General features: G+C 61.9%; 12 protein-coding genes across 12 annotated transcripts in view; 8 read left to right on the forward strand and 4 right to left on the reverse strand.

Annotated features, from left to right (window-relative positions):
• Positions 1-232: 232 nt before the first annotated feature.
• RHTO_03385 (duf89 domain protein) lies at positions 233-2,014 on the forward strand (the record flags this gene model as incomplete). The annotated part of the gene is made up of 7 exons (XM_016417056.1): positions 233-305; positions 374-553; positions 620-726; positions 798-1,297; positions 1,359-1,561; positions 1,621-1,912; positions 1,978-2,014. The coding sequence occupies 7 exons, from the start codon at positions 233-235 to the stop codon at positions 2,012-2,014; spliced, it is 1,392 nt and encodes a 463-aa protein (XP_016271585.1).
• Positions 2,015-2,493: 479 nt separating this feature from the next.
• On the forward strand, positions 2,494-3,636 carry RHTO_03386 (uncharacterized protein; the record flags this gene model as incomplete). The annotated part of the gene is made up of 1 exon (XM_016417057.1): positions 2,494-3,636. The coding sequence occupies one exon, from the start codon at positions 2,494-2,496 to the stop codon at positions 3,634-3,636; it is 1,143 nt and encodes a 380-aa protein (XP_016271586.1).
• Positions 3,637-3,949: 313 nt separating this feature from the next.
• On the reverse strand, positions 3,950-4,864 carry RHTO_03387 (F-box domain containing protein; the record flags this gene model as incomplete). Its single annotated transcript, XM_016417058.1, has 3 exons — positions 3,950-4,045; positions 4,128-4,682; positions 4,742-4,864. 3 exons carry the CDS (start codon positions 4,862-4,864, stop codon positions 3,950-3,952), a joined length of 774 nt encoding a protein of 257 aa, XP_016271587.1.
• Positions 4,865-5,209: 345 nt separating this feature from the next.
• On the reverse strand, positions 5,210-7,812 carry RHTO_03388 (uncharacterized protein; the record flags this gene model as incomplete). The annotated part of the gene is made up of 2 exons (XM_016417059.1): positions 5,210-6,914; positions 6,974-7,812. 2 exons carry the CDS (start codon positions 7,810-7,812, stop codon positions 5,210-5,212), a joined length of 2,544 nt encoding a protein of 847 aa, XP_016271588.1.
• A 427-nt stretch (positions 7,813-8,239) lies between these two features.
• RHTO_03389 (uncharacterized protein) lies at positions 8,240-9,913 on the reverse strand (the record flags this gene model as incomplete). The annotated part of the gene is made up of 1 exon (XM_016417060.1): positions 8,240-9,913. One exon carries the CDS (start codon positions 9,911-9,913, stop codon positions 8,240-8,242), a length of 1,674 nt encoding a protein of 557 aa, XP_016271589.1.
• Positions 9,914-10,831: 918 nt separating this feature from the next.
• On the forward strand, positions 10,832-15,879 carry RHTO_03390 (Rho GTPase-activating protein; the record flags this gene model as incomplete). The annotated part of the gene is made up of 4 exons (XM_016417061.1): positions 10,832-11,252; positions 11,307-11,533; positions 11,597-14,222; positions 14,279-15,879. The coding sequence occupies 4 exons, from the start codon at positions 10,832-10,834 to the stop codon at positions 15,877-15,879; spliced, it is 4,875 nt and encodes a 1,624-aa protein (XP_016271590.1).
• Positions 15,880-16,736: 857 nt separating this feature from the next.
• RHTO_03391 (uncharacterized protein) lies at positions 16,737-17,873 on the forward strand (the record flags this gene model as incomplete). The annotated part of the gene is made up of 3 exons (XM_016417062.1): positions 16,737-17,016; positions 17,084-17,440; positions 17,506-17,873. 3 exons carry the CDS (start codon positions 16,737-16,739, stop codon positions 17,871-17,873), a joined length of 1,005 nt encoding a protein of 334 aa, XP_016271591.1.
• Positions 17,874-18,093: 220 nt separating this feature from the next.
• RHTO_03392 (F-box domain containing protein) lies at positions 18,094-18,815 on the forward strand (the record flags this gene model as incomplete). Its single annotated transcript, XM_016417063.1, has 2 exons — positions 18,094-18,283; positions 18,316-18,815. 2 exons carry the CDS (start codon positions 18,094-18,096, stop codon positions 18,813-18,815), a joined length of 690 nt encoding a protein of 229 aa, XP_016271592.1.
• Positions 18,816-19,270: 455 nt separating this feature from the next.
• RHTO_03393 (uncharacterized protein) lies at positions 19,271-20,001 on the forward strand (the record flags this gene model as incomplete). The annotated part of the gene is made up of 2 exons (XM_016417064.1): positions 19,271-19,438; positions 19,492-20,001. 2 exons carry the CDS (start codon positions 19,271-19,273, stop codon positions 19,999-20,001), a joined length of 678 nt encoding a protein of 225 aa, XP_016271593.1.
• A 422-nt stretch (positions 20,002-20,423) lies between these two features.
• On the forward strand, positions 20,424-21,179 carry RHTO_03394 (F-box domain containing protein; the record flags this gene model as incomplete). Its single annotated transcript, XM_016417065.1, has 2 exons — positions 20,424-20,618; positions 20,673-21,179. 2 exons carry the CDS (start codon positions 20,424-20,426, stop codon positions 21,177-21,179), a joined length of 702 nt encoding a protein of 233 aa, XP_016271594.1.
• Positions 21,180-21,935: 756 nt separating this feature from the next.
• RHTO_03395 (uncharacterized protein) lies at positions 21,936-23,744 on the forward strand (the record flags this gene model as incomplete). Its single annotated transcript, XM_016417066.1, has 4 exons — positions 21,936-22,355; positions 22,417-22,422; positions 23,158-23,618; positions 23,693-23,744. The coding sequence occupies 4 exons, from the start codon at positions 21,936-21,938 to the stop codon at positions 23,742-23,744; spliced, it is 939 nt and encodes a 312-aa protein (XP_016271595.1).
• Positions 23,745-24,244: 500 nt separating this feature from the next.
• The window catches only part of RHTO_03396 (cysteine and glycine-rich protein), a gene marked incomplete at both ends in the record, with an annotated part of 1,273 nt that continues 918 nt past the window's right edge, over positions 24,245-24,599 (reverse strand). The window contains 2 exons of the mRNA XM_016417067.1: positions 24,245-24,262; positions 24,338-24,599. Of these exons, the coding sequence (XP_016271596.1) occupies positions 24,245-24,262; positions 24,338-24,599 (280 nt within the window). The remainder of the gene's footprint in view (positions 24,263-24,337) is intronic.

A 24,599-nucleotide genomic window follows, 5' to 3' on the forward strand; every position in this document is an offset into this window, starting at 1 on the left:
ACGCTGTTGTATCCCGAGATTCGTCTCCCCCGCGGTCGCGCTGTCTCGCTGCTCGGCTGGTCAAGCGTTTCTTTGCGATGTGCCATTACGCTGACGTGCAATACAGCGAAAACCGCAAATCGCAGAGGTTGCCTACCTGCTCCTCCTCGACCGGCTTCGTCTCCTTCTTCCACTTCGCTCCGCTGCTTCCTTTCCTTTCGCTCTTTCTGTACCTAGCCGCTTCGTGACCAAGATGCCGTCCTGGACACCGCCTGTCCCGCTCTGCTCAGCTTCGCAGAAGGAGAGTTTCGCCTACGAATCGACCGGTGCGTGTGCTCGGCTTCACAACCCCTGCCGGCCCGCGAGATGGACTGACGCACTTTCTGCCTCACAGTCAAGCGCTGGCCGATCATTCTCACGGGCGTAGTCGACGAGCTGAACAAGATCAACGGCACTCTCTCCGGGTCGAATGATGACGAGCAGGCGAAGATGGCGGAGGGCAAGCAGCTCATCAACGACATCTCGGGCTTGATCTACGAGATGCGGCATGACCGGGACCTCTCGCCGCTTCAGGGTGCGTATTTCTCCTCCTCGACACCTTCACCCCACCAAGACTTGCTGAACCTCCTCACTTCTGCAGCGACTGGCCTTCCTGACGACACGGCCGCCTACAACGACGAACTTGCTCAGCTTGCCGAGAAGGGGGAGAACAAGTGGTTCAGTGCGCCGTGGCTTTTTGCGGAATGCGTGAGTCTGGCTCCCCTGCTCGAGACGGGCGGGCTGGCCTGGGTAGCTCACTCCGGACGCTCTCTCTACAGTACCTCTACCGCCGATTGAGGGGTCTCTTCGCCGTCACAAAGCACTGGAACCTGTTCGACCCGTTCGCGAGCCAGAAGCTGTCGACCTGGCGCTCTTCCGCGGTCGGTGCAGCCGCTCTCGCCAAGTCGCTCCAGAAGCTCGTTCAGGAGGGACCCGTCAACGACGAGAAGAAGCTCAAGCTCGACCTGCTGGGCATGCTTGAGGTCGACCTCTGGGGAAACGCGACGGACCTCTCGCTTTTGACGTCCTTGACGCACGAGGAGATCCAGCAGCTCCAGTCAGTCGAGCGCGGCCAGCACTTCGTCCTCAAGACCGACTTTGAGCGGACATGGGAGCACTTCAAGACGCTCAAGGACGCGCGGGTCGACATCGTCCTCGACAACTCTGGCTTCGAGCTGTACACCGACATGGTCCTCGCCGACTGGCTCGTCACTCTTTCGCCTTACGTTTCCGAAGTCGTCTTCCACCCGAAGCTCATCCCTTGGTTCGTCTCGGACGTGTGCGTCGATTCCAGCGCTGCATTCGTTGCCACCCCAAAGCTGATCCTGCTCTCTTGTCAGACAACCGCACGACTTCCTCATTCTTCTCGACACCCTCGACGACGCTTCCTTCTTCCCTGCCGACTCTGGCCTGACCGAGGAGGACCGCACAGCCTTCCGCGAGCTCGCCGCACGATGGAAGCGCTACGTCAAGGAGGGCAAGTTCCGCCTGAGCGTGCCGACGGAGCTCAAGATGGGCGATAAGGGCGGCGAGTTGGCAGACTGTGAGTCCTCGAAAAGGGCCAGGTCTTCGTCTCTAAGCCGCTCACATCCTTCGCAACAGTCTGGACCACGCCGCACGGATTCGCTGAATTACCCGCCGCCGCGCCTCAGCTACTCTCGGAGCTGCAGAAGGCGTCGCTCGTCATCTTCAAGGGTGACCTCAACTACCGCAAGCTCGTCGGTGACGCTTGGTGGCCTACAACCACTCCGTTCGACGACGCCCTCGGACCGCTGCGCGGCAAGATCGACATTCTCTCGCTGCGGACATGCAAGGCGGACACCGTCGTTGGCTTGCCAGAAGGTACGGAAGAGCGGGTGGAGAAGGAGGACCCGAAATGGCGGATCAACGGCAAGTGAGTAAAGCCGTCGACTTCCCCTTTGATGCAGCATCGACACTGACGCTTGTGACCCTCTGTAGGTACGCCGTTGTCAGCTTCTCGCCGCGAGACTCATAGAAGATATGCTGGGCTTCGTAGAATGGTATGTCTCTCGCGACTTGCGGTCAATTATAGACGTTCACCACGCTAAACCTGTTTCTAAGAGTCGCTCCGTACACCTGGAAGCCGAGGAAAGCGCTTCTTGAGTCCCGTTCGCACCTCCTCCTCACCGCGAGTCTCTCTCCCCCCCGTCCTCTCACTCTCGCTCGCTCGCTGGCTTCGAAACGCTTACCGCCCACCTGCTACGGGTCAGAAGGCCTAGTGTGAGCCACTGCTAGACCGCTTGCGCTCTCGAACGCCTTAAAACACTCGTCCCGTCTTCATCACCTCGCTCTTCTTGTGGCCGGTTCTTCTGCTCGCCGGGGCTTGCGAAGCAGTGAGTACCTCCTTGGGACTATACATGGCTCGCCCCCGCCCAGTTTAGGCCACCAGCGCGCACGCCTGCCTCGCCCGCCTTCGTTCAACCTGCTCACCTCGTTCTGTCTCGTCCGCAGAGCATGCCACATCACGGTATTCCGCCCGAAGTCGTCGACGACATCCTCGACTTTGTCAAGGACGACATACGCACCCTGCTGAGCTGTTGCCGCGCGTCTCGCGGCCTCAGTGCACGCGCGAAGCCGCTTCTTTGGCGCTCGCTTGAGATCACCTTTCTCACGGCCAACAACGGCTCGAACCCTCTTCTCGAACGCCAAAGCGCCTTCTTGACGGACGCCCTCTACACGAACCCGAGTCTTGGCAAGTTGTGCGCGGCTTTGACGATCAGCTGGCGCGAGAAGGCGGTTGGCGACTTGGTCCGCATGCGCACGACGCCGTCTGCCGCCACAATCAAGGAGCTTTTCGACCTCGTGCCGTACGTTGAGGAGCTCTCGCTCGTCGACAAGAGCACCTACCCGCGCGCGAATAGCGTCGTCGAGAAGTCCATCATCGCGGCCCTCGCTTCCTTCAGCGGATGGAAGACGACGCTGCGCAGCCTGTCCATGCCTCGTCTGCAAGACGAGACATTCTCCTTCATCCTCGACAAGCCGAAGCTCCAGTCGCTGCGCGTCGAAACCGCCTCCTCGAAGTACCCTCTCCCGACCGACTCGGCGCCGTGCTTCCAGCTGTCCGATCTCGCGTTCGTCCTCGATGTCGACGAGTCAATTTTCGACTTCGGAACAGCCAACTCGCGTCTCACCTTGACGACCTTGTCGGCACCCTTCTCCTACCCCTTCTCGAAGATCGTTCCCGCATTCCCGAATCTTCGCCACCTCACGATCGACTTCACCCTCTACGCGAGGGGGAATCGCTCGCTTCAGTGGTCCCAGGACAAGCGCCAGGGCCTCAAGCTTTTCCTCGGCGACGATGAGCAATTGGAAACTCTCATCTTCCACCACCCAGTTGGGTCTCCAGCTGAGGGCCGCGCGTCTCTCGTGGGTGCGCGCCTCCCGCGTCGACTCTCCAAATTCATCCTCTCGCAGTGGACTTCCCGCCCCCACTTGGTCGAGTGGTACGTTCAGCGCGGACTCGAGACCGGCGACTGGCCTCCTACGCTCAAGGAGTTCGTCTGGACGAGCAAGGAGGAGGTGTCGGAGGAGGCGAAGGCCAGTATCGAAAAGGTGTGCCTCGACGGCGGGCTTTCGAAGGTCTCGTTCGAAGCGTGAGTGAGCGAGCGGGTCAAGGGACCGGGTTGTTGCGGCTGTGCCTTCTTTATTTTTCGACTGACTTCCCCGCGCTCTCTAGCTTGCAACGACGATGTGACGCGCACCGCAGACTGATGAGTGGAGAGCTATCCTTCTCACCGTCTCGTCCGTCTTGGATTCGCTTTCTTCCCGTTCTCTCTCGATATCGTCGAGTTGCGCGGAGCGAAGTGATCAGACGCCCGCAGCTCTCAGACAAGCCGGAGCCGTGAAGGCTTCGCCTCGTGTGTGTAAGGACGTGAAACGGACGAGATTGACAGGCGGCAAACGGCAAATTCTACCACTCCTCCTGCTCAGACTTCTCAGAGTCCGTCACGTCATCCTGCGACGGGATCGTGGAGTTCGGAGGATGACGAGTGAAAAGGCCGAATAACTGCAGGGCGAAGGATCAGGTTTTGGGACCGAGGCAATCACGAAAGGCAGGGGAAATGACAGCGCACCGCTTCATTGCCTACCTCGCCAAGGTAGTCGGCAAGGTCATCGTACCACATGCTGGCTTCGAGGAAGACGCGGTCGCCCGAGCAGCGGAGAGGGCGCCAAGACGTGAACGGCATCTTCAAGCATGCCCACTTCGGCACAGGCTCGTCCTTCCAGCAAGTCATCCATGGGTGAGTGCTCCGGAACTCGTCTTGATCTTGAGGATCCGCCAATGCCGTCCAAAAGCTGGCATAAGCGTGCAAGACTTGGAGGACAGTCACGCCTCCGTCGTCTTCGAGGTCCGCGAGCGTCGTGCGATCGTGCTTGACGGAGAACTTGACGCAGGCAGGCGACGTGGCAAACTCTGCGCAGACAGGGTACTCGTAAAGGTTGGAAGACGGGTATGTTGCTCCGCGAGGATCGTCGAGTCCTTCCGTCAAGCCGCGGTGGCAGTGGACGAGACGGGCCATTTCCCAGGACGTGCCACTGCCCACTTTATAAGCGTCGAGCACCGGGTGAAGCTTGTACTCGATCTCGGACTCGGAAGCTGGGACAGGCGACTTGCGGAAGAGGGCGAGGTCGAACTTCGGGTCCTGCGCGAAGGAAGAGGCATCAAGGCTTCCCCTCGGACCTAGGCACCTCGCGCACGCACCTGAACGAGCTGGTAGAACCTCTTGTTGATCCTCCTCGCGCGACGCAGGTCCATGTACCTGAGCGAGCCGAGAATGTCCAACCAGATCTCGTCGGGGAGAAGGAGGGGGAGAGAAGTGGGCATGGCGTTGGAGACTGCGCGAAGGTTCGTGGCCGGCTGAGAGAATACGGTACAGCAGAACGCGAAGCCTATCGAGGCGATCAAGCGAGGATGAAGCGAGAGCGAGTGAGAGGACCGAGGGAAAGAGGGGAAGAACGCTCGCTGCAGTCCTCGAACTTTGCGCTGGCATATGCGAGCTGGGTATCGTCTTTCGTGAGGCGCTCTGAGCTCTTCGCTGCCACGCGAGTGACCTGCGACGCCTTTCCGCGAGGTGACCCTCCTCTGAAACCTCGCTCTCTCCAGCGGACTTCGTTTCCAACGAGTTTATTCTCAAGTCGAGACAACCAGCGTCTGTACGTCCTGTCCGTCTCATCCCGCCGCGATCACTCCATGACCAGGCGGCTTAGGAAACGCCCTCGTCGTTTCCTCCCAGACGCTCGCTCCGTCCTCCTCGTCCGACGAGAGGGAGAGCATCGACCTGGAGCTGTCGAGCGAGGTTTTGGAGGTTTGGCGGAGGTGCTGAGGTGGAGAGGGGAGGGGAGGGAGAGGGGCGGGCGTGGTGGTGTGCGTGGGAGGGGCGGAGTAAGGGAGCTGAGGGAGAGGCGGGAGGGAAGGGAGGCGAGGAGGGGAAGCTCGACGCGATATGGCGGGACGCGATGTAGGCGAGTCAGTACGAGGAGCCGAGTGAGCGACTGGCGCGGGAATCGTGAGGGCATCCGAGGCGCTCGACGAAGACGTTGGCGACCCGCGATGAGTCGACGCCAGTCCATCTATACCGAGTCCAGGCGGGGACGGCAACGGCGAGACTGGCGGCGGCCATTTCGGCAGCGCCGGAACAGGCGGAACGACTTCGTCCCTCGCGATCCTCCTGCTCCTCCTCGCCAGCATCGGCTTCGGCTCCCTCTCCTCCTCTTCATCGCTGCTCCAGGCAAGATCAAGGAAAGGCCTGCTCTCCCTGCCCCTCTCCCTTCCCCTCGCACTCCCAACATCCCTCTCACCGCGCTCAACACCCTCCAACGCCCTCCTCTCCAACTCCGCAATCCTCTCCGTGCTAACCGGCAGCCCGCTCACCTCCTCCTCTTCCTCCTCAGCATCCTTCTTCCGACGCCCTTCGAGCGCCTCAAGCGCGTGCGTACGTTGGCGCCGCCGGGTGTGGGAGGAGGCGACGGAGATGAGGGTGTTTGTACGTTTCGGGCGGGGCTGGCCCATTGGCGCAAGAGGAGTAGTGGTGGAGAAAGATGAGGCGGAGGGGATGGCAGGAAGGGGGCTCGTTGGAGCGGGAAGGGCGGTGAGCAGCGGGTTCGTCGAGGGGACGGTGATGGGCGTGACTGGCGCCGAAGCCGGAACCGGTGCGAGTTCGAGCGTGGTCACGTCCGGAATGGGCGGGAGAGGGTGGTGAACCGGTGCTGAGGCGGTCGAAAGGACAGACGAGTCGGACACCCCTCGAGCGCCGACACTGGGCATCTTCGTCAGTCCCGAGACCCGCTTCATCCCGATCGAGCCAGGCCTCGATGGTCCCGCAACCGACTCTCCCGGACTATCGTTCGACGAAGCAGGTTCAGAGAACCCACCGTTCCCGAACAACGACGAGAAGCGGATCGAGTCGGGCGAGAGTCGACCCGTCGTACTCCCGTACCTCGACATCCCGCTCGCGCGGAAATCGGGCATGTCGCGGAACGTCGACGAGGCGTACGAGGCGATTCGAGCGGTTTGAGGGAAGGACTCGACCGAAGACGAGTGGCTCAATTCGCGCGTCTTGTTGCGGGTGCTTTTGGCGAGTTCGGGAGAGGTGTCGGGTGTGACGGGAGCGGAAGTTGGGACGAGTGGCTGCCATGGGTCGTCGTCTTCCGACTGCAGAGGCGTGAGGCGAGGAGAGGTGCTCAGTTCCGGACTGCTGATCGGGATGTCGAGCGAGGCAAAGACCGGTGCGGGTGTGCTGATGGAGCGTTGGCGGACGTGGATAGGCGGAGCGAGTCGAGCGGTGCCGGACGAGGCGGTGCGAAGCGAGGGAGAGCTCGAGTCGCTGCGAGGGAAGAGCTCGTACTTGGGCGCTTGCAACGACGTCGTGCTGGGCCTGCACGCCGACCACCGTCAGCTTCAGTCTCGTTGGTCATACTCGCAAACGCAGCGCACCTCTTGACGAGCGTCCTTTTGCGCTCAAGTCCGAGCAACCTCGCCGCCTTTCCATGCGGCACGATCTCTTCGCCGAGAATCTTGGCCGCCTTGCCCTTGACGCCTCCAGCACGCGACGACTCGTCCATCGAAAGACCCGCCGAACTGCCTTTGCGACCGTCGCCGCGAGACGAAGCGGTTGCGGGCGAGAGGCGGATCGAGGCGGACGGCGGGGTGAGAGGCGCGGGTGCGGTGATCGTCCCTTCGAAGCCGTATTGCGACTGAGGCGAGCTCGGTGGCGAAGGCTGGATCGTAGCGCGCCCGAGATGGCGCAGACTGAACTTGCTGCCCTTGTTGACGAGGCGCTTCAACCCGCTCCTGCCCTTCGAAGGGGACACCTTGATCCTCGCCGTGTTCTCCTCGTCCGAGTCGTCGCCGTACAATCCGCCCGCAGGGAAGAGACCGGCCCTCGCCGCCGAGACGGGCGACAAGAACACCCTGGCGCTCGACTCCCCGCTGCTGGCGCTTCCCTGCACCCTGTGCGCCCGCTTGCCGCCCTGCACTGCTTCTTCACTCTTCACCTGACGCCCTGCACCCGGTTTCACGGGCGGCGAGTCCTCGAACGGGTCGACCGCCACCAGCCCCTCGTCCCAGGGGATCTTGCCCCCGTTGCTGGCCGGGTCACGCTTGTTTGGCGAGCTGTGAGTGCGCAGGAAGCGTGGTCTGCTGGACTGGGCGGGTGAAGCGGGCACCAGGTCGTCGTCTGCGTCGCTGGTGGCCGTGTGGCACGCGCGGAGGATCGAGTGGCCCTCTTGGCGGGTGAGGGGCTTTGTCGCTGCGAGCGAGTAAGCTTGCGGCATCGAGAGAGTGTCGTAGCGAGTGAGTGGGAGCAGCAAGAGCCTGTCTGCTGCATGCGAAGCCTCGTCCGAAGCCTGGCGAAGCGAGCGTCGCGCGATGGCGAGGACGACGAGGAGCGGGAGAGCGGCAGAGGGGCTCGTGCACGCGCGCGACGCAGCGCATCCCCTCGCGTGTCAGCGAATCGACGCAGGGGAACAATCGCTGGCCACCGAACAACCGCAGAGACAACCGTCGCACACGAGCAGGGACAAAGGGAAACGCAACGGAGGTGACCTTCCTAACTGGACGACGGCGGCGACGGCGTCTGGCATGCAAAAGCGGTGGATAACCGGGCGATGGGGATAAGTCACAGATAGCTGCAAGCGAGAGCAGTCAGCATGTTCAGGGAGACTGAGAGGAAGAGGCTAGCGCACCTCGAGACACGCGCGCTCAAAAGTCCTCCTCGTCCTCCTCGTCCTGCAGCGTCCTCCTAACCCACGCCGCATTCTCCTCCTCCCCCTCGCTCCCACTCCCAGGGACAAACAGCGCATTCGGGTCGACCTCGCTCGCGTTCCCCTCTTCCTCGTCCTCCTCCTCGTCCTCTCCTTCTCCCTCAGACGCAACATCGTCATACCCCATCTCAAACCGGTTCTGCCACACCCTCACCCTCCTTACAACCCCACTCTCACCCCTCACGAGCGCCGCCCTCTTCCGCGCGCGATTGATCCGCCCAGCACAGCGAAAGACCTCCTTCCACCCTTCATCGCCCACCTCGTCGTCCGCCAAAGCAGCCCAAACGGGCTCGCGAGTAAGGCGCCGGGTGCGCCAGTCTAGTGTGCGCGGGAGAGGGTAGGTCGTGTGGAACCGGAGGTCGGTGAGTGAGGGGAGGGGCGGGGTGGAGGAGCGGTGTGATGAGGGCGGGTGCAGGAGCGAAACGAGATCGGGGATGGCGATGGACGGGTGAGGGAGATAGTGGAAGGCTACGTCGCGGAGGGAAGAGAGAGGCGGGGTGGAGTCGAGCGACTTGCTCCTCGTCCCGTCCTGGTCGACGCCGAAGAACGCCTCGCACAGCGCGAGGTCGACGCCCGGGCCCGCGAGCGTCAGCTCCTTGAGATGCGTGAAGCGGGCGAAACGAGCGGCTGAGACAGAGGGAATCGGGTTGCTGAGCGTGAGGTCGAGCACTTCGAGTGCTGCGGCGAACGAGGCGGGCTGGTCGGCGGGAAAGATTGAGAGGAGTGGGGCGTTCGTCCCGCTCTGCCGGACGAAGTCGACCTCATTCAGCCGGAGCGTCTTAAGTTTCGCCGACCGTGTCCCGCCGGCCTTGCCCAGCAACCATCTCAATTCGAGATCGTCACCCAGCTCAACCTGGCGCAAATTGAGCTCCTCGAGCGCAAATGCGGGGAAGGCGAGGGATGCATCATCGGCCGGCACGACGAGTCGGACGCGCCACAGGTCGAGCGTTGTGAGGGAGGACCAGGTCGTCAGAGCGTGGACGTAGTGCGAGGTCGTGCTGGGGTCGGACCAGATCTGGAGGCGCTGTTTGGCGTCTGGAAGGGCGGTGACGAACCCCTCAAGGTTGGTCCACGCCGCCATAGCCTCCGCCAGTCCCGCGAGTGCCTCCCCGTCCGCCTCTTGGCCCTCGACATCCCTCTTGTGCACCCACTCGAGCGGCACGCCAAGCTGCACATCCACCTCGACATGCCTCACGAACGGCGTCCGCTCAAAGATCTCCCTGACCAGCTCCACCGTCCGTTTCTGATCCAGTACCGGGCGGGCGACGAGAAACTCTGCCGGATCGCGGTCCTGGACGATGACGGACCAGTCTGGCTTGGGCAACTCGAGCCTCAGCACGCGGATGTGAGGACCTGCAACCCCATCACGCAGGAGGTCGAGGAACGCAAGGTCCGAACCGTCCGAGGAGCCGATCGTGAGTGAGATACGGGCGTAGAGGCGGCGTCGGATGAGCGGGACGAGTGAGGGGTGGATAGGGAGGAGGCGCGCGAGGGTCTTGCGTGCGAGACGGGTAGGGGAGGGCAGGAGGAAGGAGAGGATGTGATCGAGGAGTTCGGCGGAGAGGCGGAGGAGAGGGGAGGGAGGCGGGTCGCTCGCAGTAGGGGAGGTCATAGTGTATCTGTGCGGTCACCAGCGAAGGTACTGAGCCCCTCTTACAGCCATCTCGTTGAGCGGGAAACACTCACGTCAACAGTCCGGGAAGGTCAGGGAGCGCCCTCTATCGCAATGCACCGTCCGATCCGCTAGTCCTTCCGTCTATTCCTCTTTCGAAGGCTCCTTCTGCGCAAAGAGCGAGCCCGTTCGAGGCGATTGGACCGGGTTGAGAGATGAGGACGAGAGGACGGCGACAGCTGGACAGGCGGTGTTGTACGGGCGGAGTCGGACACGGCAGTCTAGAAGGCAAATAAGCGAGTCTCTTCAGCACAGCAAGCGACCCTGCAGTTGTTGACGAGGTGGTCTTTCTCAACCCATGCGGGGCTTCACTCGTTCACTTCGACCAACTCGCCCTGCTCCTCTGGCGTGCTTGGGACTTTGCTGCATTGCTTCGTGACTGCTTTCAACTGCGGGTTGTTGCCCCCGAAGCATCCCATCCAAGTCCGGCGCCGTCAACCTCGCACGAACCCTTTCCAGGTTGAACGAGACAAAGTAGCGGCTACAGCAGGCCGGACGGATCTTGGGCTAGTCGAGGTGCGTGAGGACGTTCTCCTCAGTGCTGTTCCGAGGCGGGTGGGCTTTCGATGCGGATATGAGGGAGTTCGACGAGAAGACGGGTCCTGTCGAGGGGAAGATGGCGGTGGGCAATGCTCCCGATGGCGCATTGGGCTCGAACGTTGGGCTCAAACTACGTGCAGTACGAAGAGTGGCCGAACGGACGGCCTTCGAAGAAGACGGGGCCCGAGCGACGGAGGACACGAGCCAGAAGGGTGGACTGTTCACGCACAGCAGCGCTCGTATCGAGCGACTGCGAATACGAGAGGCTTGACAAGCTGACCCACCAGCAACCCCGCAGATCCCTCGCGAATCTTCACCATGTCCTTCTTCTCCCGACTTTCCTCGAAATCGAAAGACCGCCGCTCCTCTTCAAAAACCGGTCCTTCCAGCGCCGCGCCGACAGAAGACCTCCTTCCTCTCCAACTCCCCTCGTCATCCCTCCTCACGGACGCTTCGCTCGCCAACCCGCTCCTCCTCTCGACACCGACTCGCAATCGCTATGGCGAAGACAGCGACCTCCGTTCGCTGCGGAGCGCCGAAACTTCGCCCTGGGTCGATGTTGGCGAGACGCCCAGGACGCTGAGGACGCTCGATGTGAAGGGAAAGCGGGCAAAGGTGCCGGAGTTGTTCGACCCGGTTAGGGAGAAGAAGGAGAAGGTCAGGCTGGAGAAGGCGAGATTGGGAGTGGCGGAAATGACGCTTCTGATGGACGAGTGTGGCTCGGTGATCAAGCAGCGAGGTGAGTCGAGCCCGGTTTCTCCCCCTTGACGAAGCTGAGCACCTTCACCCGCAGGTCTGACAATTCTCGGCCTGTTCCGCCCGTTCCGTGCCGCCGAATCACTCCCTGCCCAACGCAAGCTCTGCCTCCTTTTCCTCGACTACATGGCCGAGTTCGACGCCGCACCTTCTTCGTCTGACTCGATTCGCGGGTCCGAGGCGAGCAAGGCGGTTCTTCTGCACGCTTTCAAGGAGGAGTTGCGGTATGCGAACGTGCACGACGTTGCGGCCGTGCTTAGATGGGTGAGTGGGACGAGTCGGTCCCTTCAAGCAGACTACGGCTGATCGTTCGAGCTTCGCGGCCAGGGCCTTCGCCACTTCTCCAGCTCGCCCTCCTTCTCCGGCTCGCCCACGCCCTCTGTCGACTGGTACACTTCCTTCCTCCGTCGCTCGAGCTCGTTCAGCCCTTCGCATCCACCGCATTCCTTCTCCGCCTTCCTCCTCCCCTCTCTCCCGCCCGCCTCGCAAGCGCTCCTCCTCTCGACTCTCACGCTCCTCCAAGCAGTCGCCGCCAACGCTCAGCACAACGCCATGACCGCTCGGCGACTTTGCCGCTCCTTCGGAATCTACCTGTTCGGCATGTCGCCCTCGTCCGGCTCCTCGAGCTTCGACGACCTGTACAACGCATGGCGCGAAGCGGGCGACGCCCTCGAGGGATGTTTGAAGGCATTCTTGAGGGAACAGACGGACCTACCGCCTCGGCTGCAGGAGCTGATCGACGATTATCCGGCTTGGGTCGCGGCGAAAATGAGTGGGTCGAGCGAGGGCGGGAGGAAAGTCAGGGTTGTCAAGGTTGAGGTCGAGTCGAAGGGCGAGTGGAGACAAGTCGGAGAGGCGGAGGTAAATGACCAGCAGACGGGATTTGTGGCGAGCGGGAGAGGCGCGGATGGACCGACGGACAAGCCTGCGAGAAGGAGGCCAGTCGAGATTCTCCTCGCCGCCATCGAGGCGGATCCGCTGGCTGGCGATGTCGCGACGGACGAGGCAGCGTCGGCTTGGTCGCGCATCGTCGAACGGGCGAAGAAGGGCGGAGCGGACTCGGGCGCGACTGCGGTGCTCGAAGACGAGGTCATTCGCGTCCTCGAGCTGCTCAACCTTGACCAGCCCACGACTGCCGACGACGCCGACCCCTTCACTGGAGACGGCTCGCCGCGCCCCCGAGTCCGCTCACTCTTCAGCGACCGCCGCTCCAGCTCGTTCGGCACCTTCTCGAACTTCTCAACCGGCAACCTCCTCGCGCCTTCGCCTTCTCAGCGGACGATCACGCCGACGTGGAACGACTTCAAGCAGACTGGCTTCGCGGCGACTGAACTCGATGCTGCGAACGAGTTCGGCCTGTACAACCCCGAGACCGACGGCCGCTTCACCAAGCCTGCTCAACTCCCTCGCAAAGTGGTCGAGCCAGAACACCGCATCGTCGGCGTCTCGATCTGCGAAGTCGACGAGGAGTTTCCGGACGTTTGGATCGACACGCTCGGCGAGTCAACGTCGACGTCCGCGCCGGTCGCGGGATGGCCCTCGCTCGTCGTCGCGCCTCTTCAGCCCGCCGTCGTCTCACAGGAAGGCGACTCTAAGCGCATGATCGATCACCTCGTCATCTACGAGAAGCTCCTACCTCCCGCCCAGAAGCCCGCGCCTTTCGCGCCACGCCCTTCTCTCCCTTCGACTGCTTCTCAACCTGGAGTGCACCGCGCCTTCTCGACTGCCTCAATCCTCGGTCGGCGCGGCCGCAAGTCGGACGTCCTTCCGGCTCCCGCCTCCGCTGCAGATGGCGAGTCAACGCTTTCGCCCGGTCGCAAGTGGCGCCGCCGTGCGAGCGCGATCTTCGCGACTGGGTCGTCCGAGGTCGACAAGCCGAAGCGCGAGGGGTCCTCCGGATCAACCACCAACCTCAACATGCCCTCGTCACTCTCGACTCTTCTCCCCTCAGCACGCCGCAACCGCAAGTCCTTCATCGCCGCCGACTTGCCGCCTCCGCTCCCTGCCATCTCGACCGTTATACCGCCTTCCGAGCCTTCCGAAAAGTCGCCGACTTCTCCCACGTCACCTTCGAGCATGTTCCGCTCTTTCTCGCGCAATCTGATCAAGAAGCGCTCGAGATCGTCGCTCTACAGCCTCAGTCGGCAGCGGAGCCCGATTTCGGAGGAGGGCGAGCCTGTGCCCGTACCGCCTTTGCCGGCGCACTTTGCGGAAGAGGCGAGCGAGGCGGCCGAGTCGGGCGCCGCCGTCGAACCTGAGGCTGAAGGCTACAACGTCGAGCCGGCTTCGACGAGCGCCGTCGCGCACGTCGACGAGGTCTCGTTCGAAGCGATGCCGCCGGCACCCTCGAACGAGCTTGCGCAGGCTGTCGTCGAGGCGATGGAGAATAATGCGCCAGTCGCCGAACCGACTGCGCCTTCTGAAGACCGTGGGAAGGAGCAGACGAAGGAGGAGTCGCGTGACAAGGCGCTCGAAGGACTGCCAGTCCTCGGCGCACCGGTCGCGACTGTCGAGTTGTCGGAGCCGGCGGCTGAAGACCTTCCGAGTCACGAGCGCGGCGGAGCCGAACCGGTAGGCTCTCCTCTCGTAGACGCACAGGCTTCGGTCGACGAGGCGCCGCCTGCTCCGGTTGAAGCCGCTGCAGCTCATACCGACGACTATGCCTCGCCAGCAAACGCCGAGGAGCTCTCGCCGGTATCCTTCGACGCTACCGGATCGCCTTCAGCCGATCAGCCCAATCCGGTCGCCGAGCAGCCGCCAAACCGGATCTCGACAGAGGCCGAGCAGCAGCAACAAGGCGCAGAACCGCCTGTCGCGGAACCAGCCCTGAGTGCTGAGGGGCAACACGAGCCTGCGACTCCGGCTTCGCCTCTCGTCACGCTCTCTCCGCCTCCCGAAGATGCTCTCGAGCCTGCCGAGGCCGAGGTGCCGCTTGAAGCGAGCGAGAACGACGGTGCGTGACGCTGTTGCGTGCCTCCCAGGACCGAATTGACTCCTGCCTTCTCGCAGCACCTCTCGGATTGGGCCTCGTCAACGCGCCCATCCAAGTGGTCGAACCCGAACCGGCACGAAGCGACAACGCTCCGCCAGCTACGCCGCGCAAGCCATCGAATCCACAGCTCGCCTCACCCTCCACCCCCTCGAACTCGGCTCTCTCGCCCGCTTCGCCCTCCTTGACCAACTCGCCCACTCCCTCGACCGGCTCGACGGCATCTCGCAAGTTCCTCAGCAACGTCGGCGGGTTTCTTCGTCGAAACAAGAGCACGAGCGAGAAGGAGCAGGCGCGACGGGATAAGGAGGAAGCCAAGCGCGAGAAGGAGGAGAAGAAGGCGCTGCGGCAGCTAAGGGAGGAGGAGCTTCGGAAGGAGAAGAAGGAGCGCAAGAACCCGATACCGGTTTCGAACGTCAAGGCCAGAGTCAAGGAGATCGAAGAGGAGCAGGCGGCTGTCGCGGGTGCGGTGTCGCCGAGTCCTACCACGCCGACCCGAGACCGCCACATTAGCGGTATCGCCCGCCCGTTGTCAATGATCTCGCCTGGCTCGGCCAATGGAGCATCGCCAGTGGCTCGCGTTGCCGCCTCGCCGTCTCCCGCCTCGCCCTCGCCTGCCTCGCCTGCGCAGGCTCCTACGTCCCCGACAGCGCCAGAGTCCGTTCCGACTCAACTCTTCGCGTCGCCTGGCCCGTCTTCGATGTCAACAGCTCAAGTGGAGCAGAAGGCGCATCCCGCGACAGAAGCGAGCGCTATCAGCGCACCCGACGACGTCTTTGCCGCATCCTCCCCGCCGGAGGCCGATTACGACGCTTCGGCTACGGTCGAGGCGGAGCAGCTCGAGGCGGAAGGCGCCCATCCCCCACCAGCCATTCAGGTCGACGCTGCGCCCGAGATGTCTGCGATCACCCCGCCCGCCGCCGACGAGGAGGTCAACGGGGCGCTTGCAGCCGATTTGCGCGAGCCTGTCGAGGAGCACACCCTCGTCTTCGATAATAACACGCCTGTCGCGGCGCCTCAGCAGGAGATGCAGCACCTAAACGTCAAGGTTCCGTCTAGCTTTGCCGATCTGCCCTCGCCCATGCCCTCGCCTACACCTTTCTCGGAAACCGACGGTGAACAGCGCCCGCTTGCGGAGGACCTGACGGAGAAGATCCCTGAGCTTCACCCGCCCGTCTTTGAGCCAACTCGGACCGCGCCCGAGTCTCGCGCCACTCCAACAGCTCCGCAGCCGATCGAGCCTGCGCAGCTCGACTTCTCTCACGAGTCAGCGGCGCCTCATCCGGCGTTTGACATGAGCGACGAGCGTACGCACAACGAGACGCCTGAAGACGAGTCCCCTCGAGAATCCGCGGCATCGAGCGCCGCCGAGCGCGATGTGCGTCCTGCTACGCCTGTTCAACATCATCCCCGCGCGGAGACGATCGCTTCGCCTGCTCAAGATCCATCCGCAACGCCCTCCAAGCCTCCCGCCTCCCTCATTCCGCCTCACGTCGTCCACAACTCCCCCTCTCAGCAGTCACTGGCGACGACAACTTCCTTCGAGACGGCCAACTCTGCCGCGCCATCGACAAAGCGAGCCTCGCTGGACGAGGTCGCGGTGCGGCCTCCTGAAGCTTAGCCCGCTGTCCCCGCTTGCCCCTCCGCTCTTACTCTGTCGCTCTCTGATCCCATACCCGTACAACGTCCTTACCAGCGTCATCGTCGAGCTATGCAGACCATGGCAGCGCAACGCGCAACCTTCCCGTCGTCCATACCTCTTGCAACCGCAGTTCTCGTTCTGCCTTCTGCACTCCGTCCACTTTGCATACACGCTGCACGCTGTGAGAGACAGTTGAGCGCGCTCAGACTCTGCCAACCCCGCCGAGATCGTCTCGAGAGGCGACTTCACAGGTTGACCGCCTCGAGTTTCCCGCTACACCGCTTCGCCTCCTGCTAGCTGTTAGCGTTGTCGCTGTTTGCACTTGAGACCTCTGCGTATATCGACACCTGAGTGCCGCGCGCTTTCGCCGCCGGACTTCACTCCTTCTCTTGTCTTGGCCTCTGCTCCTCGGCCGCAGCCTCCCGTGTGGCTCGTGTCTAGTGCGCCGCCGTTCACCGAGCCCTGTCGATCTGTCGGCACTGCGGCCAGCCGTGCGAGGTCGCTGTCGTACGTTCACTCCTCCTCCGTCTTCGAGCGCACCTGACGGCGACGACGCTGTTCGCAGGATCTAGTCGGCCTTCTACTACTTCTCAGCGCTTAAGGACCACGTACGACGCTCACAAGGCCAAACATCAGCCCATCCGGTACTCGTCCTCGAAACCGACTTCCCGCCGGTCTTCGCCTTTCGCCCCTCTCTCGCCTCCGACAGCCTCGTACGTTCTCCTCAGTCTAGCTAGCTTCGCTCCAAAGAATACACTGACATTCAGAAGCGCGACACACAGCGACCTTCATCTCCTCCCACCCGCTTTTCCCTCGCTCGCAACCTCCCCTCCGAGATGCAGACTCGCAACAAGGCGGCGCGGATTTCCCCCTCACAGTCACCGGAAAAGCCTTCTGCAGCAGTCGCCGAGTCGCCATCTCCAGAAGGAGTGGACGACAGCGGATTTTGGGACGAGGAGAAGCAGGTTGGGAAGAAGCGGACTCGCGGCGGAGGACATTTCGCGAGGAAGACCGCGAATCGAGGAATGGTAGCGGGTACTGCGGTAGGCGAAGCCGAAGAAGAACCCGTCGGACGGGTCACTCAAGCGCGGAGGCGGATTCAAGGTGTTGAAGCTGGTGGGCACGAATTCGCATGTCTCCGTCTTCCGCTACGCCCTAATGACAGTGTTGCTCGGACCCGCAGCTCGCGGGAACTACCCATCGCCATCCCCTGAGCTACATCGCTCGCCCGAAAAGGTCGCTACCTTCAACGAGACTTCCGCTTCGCAAAACCCGCCCAAACCCCGCTCTTCCAGGCCCTCACCGCAGTGGCTGTTCGACGTCGATCCCGTGTTGGCCAGCTCCAACGCCGAAGCGGAGGGATCAGAGCCTTCGAAGCAGCGGAAGACCAGTCTGCTTGCTAGTCCCGAGAAGCCGCAAGCTGTCGATCGCGCATCGAGCATCGTAGGTCGGCACAAGCACAAACCCGTCGTCGTCAGTAGGTCCCCGTCCTCAGGCACCCTTTTGCATCGACGGCCGGAGAACGCGTCGTTTTTCGAAGGTCCGTCAACGAGTTCCTTCTTGTAACGACTATTCAAGCCCTGATGGCCGGTCTTCCCCCTACAGTGATCGTTAAGGACGACGCCTTCGCGATCATCACCGCGACTTGCGACTTGCGAGCGAGGAAAGCGCGCGGCCTCGTCGTCCCTGCTCAGGTTCTCTACCCGCTTCGCGTCCTCCGCAGCACCGATGCTTGGCCTTTCACTCTCTATCGCTTCCCTCTACCCTCTCTAGTGACAGCCGAGACGCTCAGCAGCGTCAACGTCGCTTGCTACGAGCGAGTCTTCGCGGGACCCACGGAAAACGCGAAGGTCGACGCGCTCTCGGTTGGCCACCAGGACTCGGAGGCAGAAGCAAATAAGTGGGACGAAGGGCGAGCGGTCCACTGGCTTTTGGAGGTCTCGAAGGACAGGGCGGAGTGGGTTATCAAGTGACAATTCCCTCGCGAGGCTCGCATTTCGTCGTTTCTTCCGTTGTTGTGCTCTTCGCATCTCTACGTAGCCATCAAGTGTGCCGTGCAGGCTCCAATGAGAGCGGAAGCGCTCGATTACCTGACTTTCCACACACCTTCGCCTCTCTCCCTCCTCCCCTTCACTCGCTATCGTACACTCAGCTTGCGACCGGCTCGCCCCCAGCTAGATCGCCGCCACAGCCATGTCCGACAACGCTGCTAGCCCTCGCGCTTCCCCCGAGGCCGCTGTCAAGGAGCCAGCGTCGATGCGCCTTCCCGACGAAACCTGGGTCTCAATCTTCCGCCTGCTCGGATACAAGACGCTCCTGCACGTTCGCCGCATCTGCAAGAGGTTCAAAGATCTGCTCGAGGTGCGTCACAAGCCTCGCGCTCGTGGGTGGCCACCGGGCTGACCGTCCTCGCAGAACTCGACTTCGACGACGTCTTCTTCCGCCAAGCCCCTCCCGCGAAGCTAGAGAAGAAGCAGAAGTACAAGCTGCACCCGATGCTCAACGATGTCGACTGCGCGAGGGTCACCCCGACGGAGGCGGAGATCATGCACTACAAGGAGGGAAGCGGAGACGAAACCTTCAACGGTTACGACTACCCTGCCGCCAAGGAGTTTGCGACCGCGCCGGCCTGCACGTCGATTGATATCGAGCTCAACGAGTCGAAAGTCGGCAAGGTCAGCAACAAACGCGGCGTGACGGTCTCGCAAGTCCTCGTCGCGTGCGGCAAGTTCTGGGAAAAGCCCATCCCCGACTCGGTCGCGAACAGGGTCAGGCGCCAGGGTGGCTGGCCCAGGAACGAGAAGATCACGAAGCTGACGACGATGGGCGACCACTGCTTCTTCGAGGGTTGGGGGCAGCCGACGGGATTGGGAGAGGGAAAGGTTCGCCTCGCTTCACATTGGTTTGGCTCGTAGCTCTCAGGTGCGTGCTGTCTCTCCCCAGCCTTTGCTCGCTAGAGCTGACTGACGTTCTGCGATCCGCCGCAGCCAGGCTTTCATCGCGCCCGCTTGTCCGCCCTCCTCACTACTCCCCCCTTTCTCGCTTTTCGCTTTACTACCCTGCCAACGTCATTGACTGTCTCCGCCTGCACCCGCACGAGTAGGCGCGCATGTCGAATAGTGAATGGGCAGGACTTTGCCGGTCTTGCAAGTGGTGGGAAGCGCCAGTCAATGCGCCTTGTTCGGAAGTTTCCGTCGCCCTTTCTACCTCTAGAAAGCCATTGCAAGCCCTTGAATAGGTTATTGAAGCGACTGAAGCGAAACGACCCCCCGAAAGACTGCCCTTCGCCTCTTTCGCTCCCTCCATTCACTCGCATTCCGTCTCTTCATCTCGCGACAGGCTCGCCACCCCTTCAACAGCTCTAGAGGCTATGTCTCTCGAAGCTACGGAAGCTCGCGAGGTCCCCCGTACTGCCCTTACGAGCCCTTCCGCCCTCCGCTTCTCCGACCAGTTGTTGGTGCTCATATTCAAACAACTCGGCTACAAGACGCTTCTGCACCCTCGCGGGATCTGTAGGAGGTTCAAGGCACTGCTTGAGGTGCGCCAGTCCCTCGAAGCGGCTAGACCCAGCTAGGCTGACCCGTCTCGCAGCGCCCGAGCTTCGACGCTGCCTTTTTCCGTCAGCCGCCGCTCGACCCGCCACAGCGCAGACAGAAGTACTTCATTCATCCCATGCTCGACGCTGCCGACTGCGGAAGGGTGACGCGGGAGATGGCGAACATTACGCACTGGAGCAAGCAAATCAGCGACTTCGAGTGGGTCGAGTTCAACGCCTTCGACTATGCCGCCGTCGAGGAGTTCGCCACCGCTCCAGCATGCACCTCGATCGAGATCCAGCTTGAAGATGCAAGGGTTGGCAGAGTCTACGACGAGAAAGGGGTAACCGTCAAGCAAGTCCTTCACGCTTGCGCCGACTTCTGGGCAAAACCAGTTCACCCGTGGACTGCCAAGAAGGCGCGGGAGGCATACCATTGGCTCAAGAACGAGAAGACGATCACCACACTCAACATGTTGGGCGACAGGTTCTTCGAGGGATGGGAGGAGCCGAAGAATGTTGGAAACGGCAGAGTCCACCTTATCTCGCGCGGCTTCGGCTCGTGAAGCATCGTCTACAGTGCGCTCCAGTCCATCCATGCGTCGCGATGAGCTAGCGCTGACCTTGACCTGCTTGCTTCCGACAGCCTTGGCCCTTACTCGTCCCTTTCCCTTGCCTGCAGATCCTTCCCTTGCGCCGTTCCGTTGCCTTCGAGTGCATTTTCATTCTTTCCTCTCGTGCGTGCGCCGAATGCCCCGTTAAACGACGTGAACGCCCCTTCGTACGCACCTTTGCGGGTTGAGAAGGCCAATGCAAGTTTTGCTTGTTCGCTTTCATGTCTACGCTGGAGGAGACAGCCTGAGAAGCGCATTCGTAAGTCCGCCAGCCATAAAGGAGGAAACGAAGCACACTACAGGTCGAGACCGGCGTCGACCTTCTCCGCTTCTCCTCATCTTCCTGCACTTCACTCGCTCGCGTTGATCTCGCCATGCAGACTTCGCGCCAGCCTGGGATGCCCTTCTACAGCTCTTCAGTCCCGGAAAGCATCCGCCGGGCCCCTCCGACCCCCAGCCTTCTGCTGCGTCTCCCGCTCCGCCTTTGGATTCGGATCCTCCTCCTCCTCGACTACAAGACGCTCATGAACGTACGAAGGGTGTGCAAGAGGCTGAAGACGGCTCTCAAGGTGCGCTACCTCGCTCTCCAACCAGGAGAGCGCAAGTTGACCGCTTCATCCCAGGCCTCCGCGTTCGACCTGCTCCTTTTCCGCCTCCCGCCGCCCTTGCCACTCAGGAAGATCCGCACCTATCAGCTTCATCCAATGCTGCAAGCCGTCGACTGCGCGACAGTCACGCACGACAAGGCGCGGATCAGGACGAGCGGCGGCGGCTACTTGAACGGGTACCGCTATCCCGCCTCGAACGAGTTCGCCAGTTCGCCCGCTTGTGTCAGGATGGTCGTCTACCTGAACGAGGCGAGGGTTGGCATCATCGAGAACGAAAGAGGCGTCACGGTCAAGGAGGTCCTCCTCGCCTGCTCACGGTATTGGCGCAAACCCGTCTCTTCCAACCTTGCAGCCAAGACTCGACGCGAACAGTGTCTCCCACAGCGCGGGAAGCGCTCACATGTCACGAAGATTGTTACGTTGGGCAAGTACTGCAAGTTTGAAGGATGGAAGGAGCCGAGCGGGATGAGCGACGGGACGGTCTTTCTCGCGTCGCACTGGTTTGGCTCGTGGGGTGACTGAGTGCGTTCACATATGCGCTTTTGAAGACACTCGCGACGAGGCTGACGCTTTTACCGTCGCAGGACACGCTCGAATTAGCGTTTCCTCCTTCTTCGCTCGCCCCAGGGTCTCTCTCTCGGGCACTACGCCTGTTCGTCCCGTATTCCAGCTTTACACCAGTAGCGCGACTCTGCAATTTGTGTCTTGAGCGAAGGCGAGCCCGATACGCGAAGTCTGAAGCGCGCAACGCTCGACTCCTCCTCTCGAGGAAGTCAGCTCTTCGTCGCGTCTCGGTTCTCGCTTGCGAAGCCCTCGAGAGCGTCAAAAGAGTATTGCGAGACGCTCGAAAAGCTTGTCGAGCCAAGCGGAGCGACTCGTTGATGAAATCGGTTGCTCTCTCCTCTCTCCCCTCAGCTCGCTCTTGCTGCAACGCCTAGCTTGAATCTGATGTGGAGTCTCTACTACCCTCACTTGATGCCGGGCGCTACTCCGCCGCTTCCCGAGCCGCGTTCACGCTCCCCGACGAGCTTTGGATTCTCGTCTTCCTCAAGCTTGACCCCCGCTCGCTCCGCACGCTCAGAGGGGGTTGTCGCAGCTTCAAAACTATTCTAGAGGTGCGTTCGCGGGCTTGCAACAGGACCGGCTCGAAGTGACACAGCAGACGCGCAGGACAAGGCGTTCGACGAGGTCTTTTTCCGCCAATCACCGACATCGACATGCTGCCAAAGTCAGCTCGTCCGAGTCAACCCTGCTCTTAAGCGCATTCAGCTCGCGCCGATGGTGGATCTTCATCAGGAGGTCTTCAAGAAAAACGGCACACTCTACGCTCCTCACGCAACCCACCTCGGAAACGCTACTCTCCCGTCATGCACTCGGATCCAATGCATCCTCCACACCGACTGGAATACCTTCCAATTCTCGACACCCTCCTACGCCGCGGAAGACGGTCTTCCCGCGCACAAAGTTCTGCGGACCCTCGCCTTCTTCGCCTGCGGTCGAGTTCCTCCTCGTGAGCCTGTCGATCTCGACTCGGAGAACGCCGCAGGATACCACATTCTGCCGGGTCGCATCGCGATGTGGACGATTAGGGAACACTTGAGCGGGACGTTCGAGTTGGACGCGAGCGAGGTACCCCTTGACAAGAACGGCGTCGTAAGGCTCGTTTGGAGTCCGGTGGTCGAGGAGAACTCGACTTGGGTTCGTCAAGTTCGCCAAGGCTGTGGGAGTAGCCGTTACTGACGTGAACTTGTCTCCGCAGCTGTGCGTTTGCTCTTGAGCGAGTGAAGGAACAGCAGGATGATCCCGGCTTTACGCTGATCGCCTTCGAGGAGCTTCAAGTGCGTAACTCCTAGTCGCCTGAAGCCAAGCTAGACGAGGCTGACCGTACCGCCGTCCGCTCAAGAATCCTCGTCCCCTTCCCCAGCTTGCAACCTAGGTCCCCCTCTCCCTTTCAACCACTCCTAGCCTTCAGACCTCGCCTCTCGAGCTGTAGCGGCTTTTTGCAGGGCAATTCACTGTATCGCGAGGCTGTCGGCGCGCGACGGACGTCTCCTCCTCGACTTGAGAAGGCCAAGACATCTTCCTCCCTCTTTTCTCGCTCGCTGCGCGCTCTCAACGCTGTCGAAGCCCTTGGGGGCAAGCCAGTATACCGTTCCGTCGACCAAGCCCGACGACCGCCGTCGTCGAGGACTCCACTCCGCCCGCGGCTGACTCTCCGCTTCCTCGCTCACTCCACTCCCTCGCTCTTTCTTGCCGCTCAAACGAAGCCAATGGACTCGCTGCCTTTCTCGCTTCCGCCACCGACTCTTCCTGCTCGCAAAAAGCCGCTGCCACCGCTTCCTGACGAACTTTTGGTCGAGGTCTTCCTTGCGGTGGACAACATCTCGCTTTGCAAGTTGCAGAGGGTCTGCTGGAAGTTCCGCCGCATCTTGAAGGCGAGTTGAGTCGCTCCAAGCGCCCATCGATTTCGGAAGTCGCTGACATTGCCTGACGAATGCAGCACAAGCAGTTCGACGGTGTCCTCTTTCGCCAGCCGTCGTCTGGCGAGCTGCAGCCAGGCGAGCGCGTCAAGGCCAACGAGGCCCTTAGGGTCTTCGAGTTGCGCGATCCAGCCAGCGTGATGGGCCTCATCGCCAGTTTCGGTCGCTGGCCGCGCTCTTCAAGCAAGAAACAGCTCGCCTCGTTCGGTTACGCTACCTCGCCCGCCGCCCGTGTTCGAGCGACTTGCATTCTGCTCAACGGAACGAGCAAGCAAATCACCTGGTCTGCGGCCGCGAGCTGCTATGGCGTTCTCAGCCAGGTGGCGTTCGACATGGAGGTCAAGGCCTGGCGACCCAAGCCCGGCGTGAGCGGGAAGGAGTTCTTCCCCCTCCCCGGACGAATCATCATGAGCGTGCGGAAAGCGGAGCATCGCGGCGTGTACGAACTCGAGGAGAACGAGGTACGAGTCGGAGAAGACGGGTACGTGACGCTTGTTTGGCGTGCAAGCAGGTTGTGAGGTACGTCCAGCACAATTGACAGTCCTCAAAGGGCAGAGCCAACGCTGAGGCGGGCGACGCATACCGTTTGAATCCGTCTCTTCGGTAGCCGTCGTCCAGCAGTAGCAGACCTCACGCTGTCCTGCTCCCGGCAGCCGCGACTAGTTGAGCTCAGCATGTCAACCTGACTGGCTCAGAACCGGAGTCTGAGACGAGGCAAGTTGCGCGGTCAGGAGCGAGCGAGCAGGCGCAGAGAAGCGGCGAGTCGAGGATAAGTTACGCTTCGCGAGACTGGCGAACTACTGCGGCGCAAGGAAGAAAGAGAATGATGTGGGGAGAGGCGGGGTGATCGTGGAGAGAGGGGGCGTGAGTGGTGGTGGATTGCTCGACCTGCCGGCAGGTAGAGGTTGGCGTGAGGCGGCGTCGGGCTTCTTGAGAGCTCTGGAGAGGACAGACTTTGAGCCTTCCGTCAGCCCGACGTCGTCAAAGTCCTTGCTGCAACCTTGTACGACGAACCGTTTTCCGCGATGATGCGAAAGTCCAGGTGCACGCCGTCGTCTGCATGCCTGCAAGTCGTCCTCCGTATTCCGGCGCAACGACCTTGTGCGCTCAGAACATATTCGGTCGCTGTCTCGAGCCAAAGTCAGCCTCCGTCTCTCTCGAGAAAAACAAGAGGCGCTCAAGAAGCGAACGAAAACGCACCGTCATCCCCCCCAACCCGCCACCAACTCCCCACCTCTCCCTATAACAACCCCTACAATACGCCTTCCCCTCCTTGACCACCTCCCTGCCCAACTCCAACCTCCCCCCACAGCCCGCGCACTTGAAGCACCGGCGGTGGATGGACCCGCCGAGTGAGGGGAGTAGGAGGGATTCGGCGTGGTAGGAGGGGGTATGGCAGATGGTGCAGAGTTGGGGGGTGGTGAGGGAGGGGCGGGTCGAGGAGGGAGGAGGAGGGGCGGGG

The sequence above is a fragment of the Rhodotorula toruloides genome (assembly GCF_000320785.1).
Source record: "Rhodotorula toruloides NP11 unplaced genomic scaffold Scaffold20, whole genome shotgun sequence".
Taxonomy (NCBI): Eukaryota; Fungi; Basidiomycota; class Microbotryomycetes; order Sporidiobolales; family Sporidiobolaceae; genus Rhodotorula; species Rhodotorula toruloides.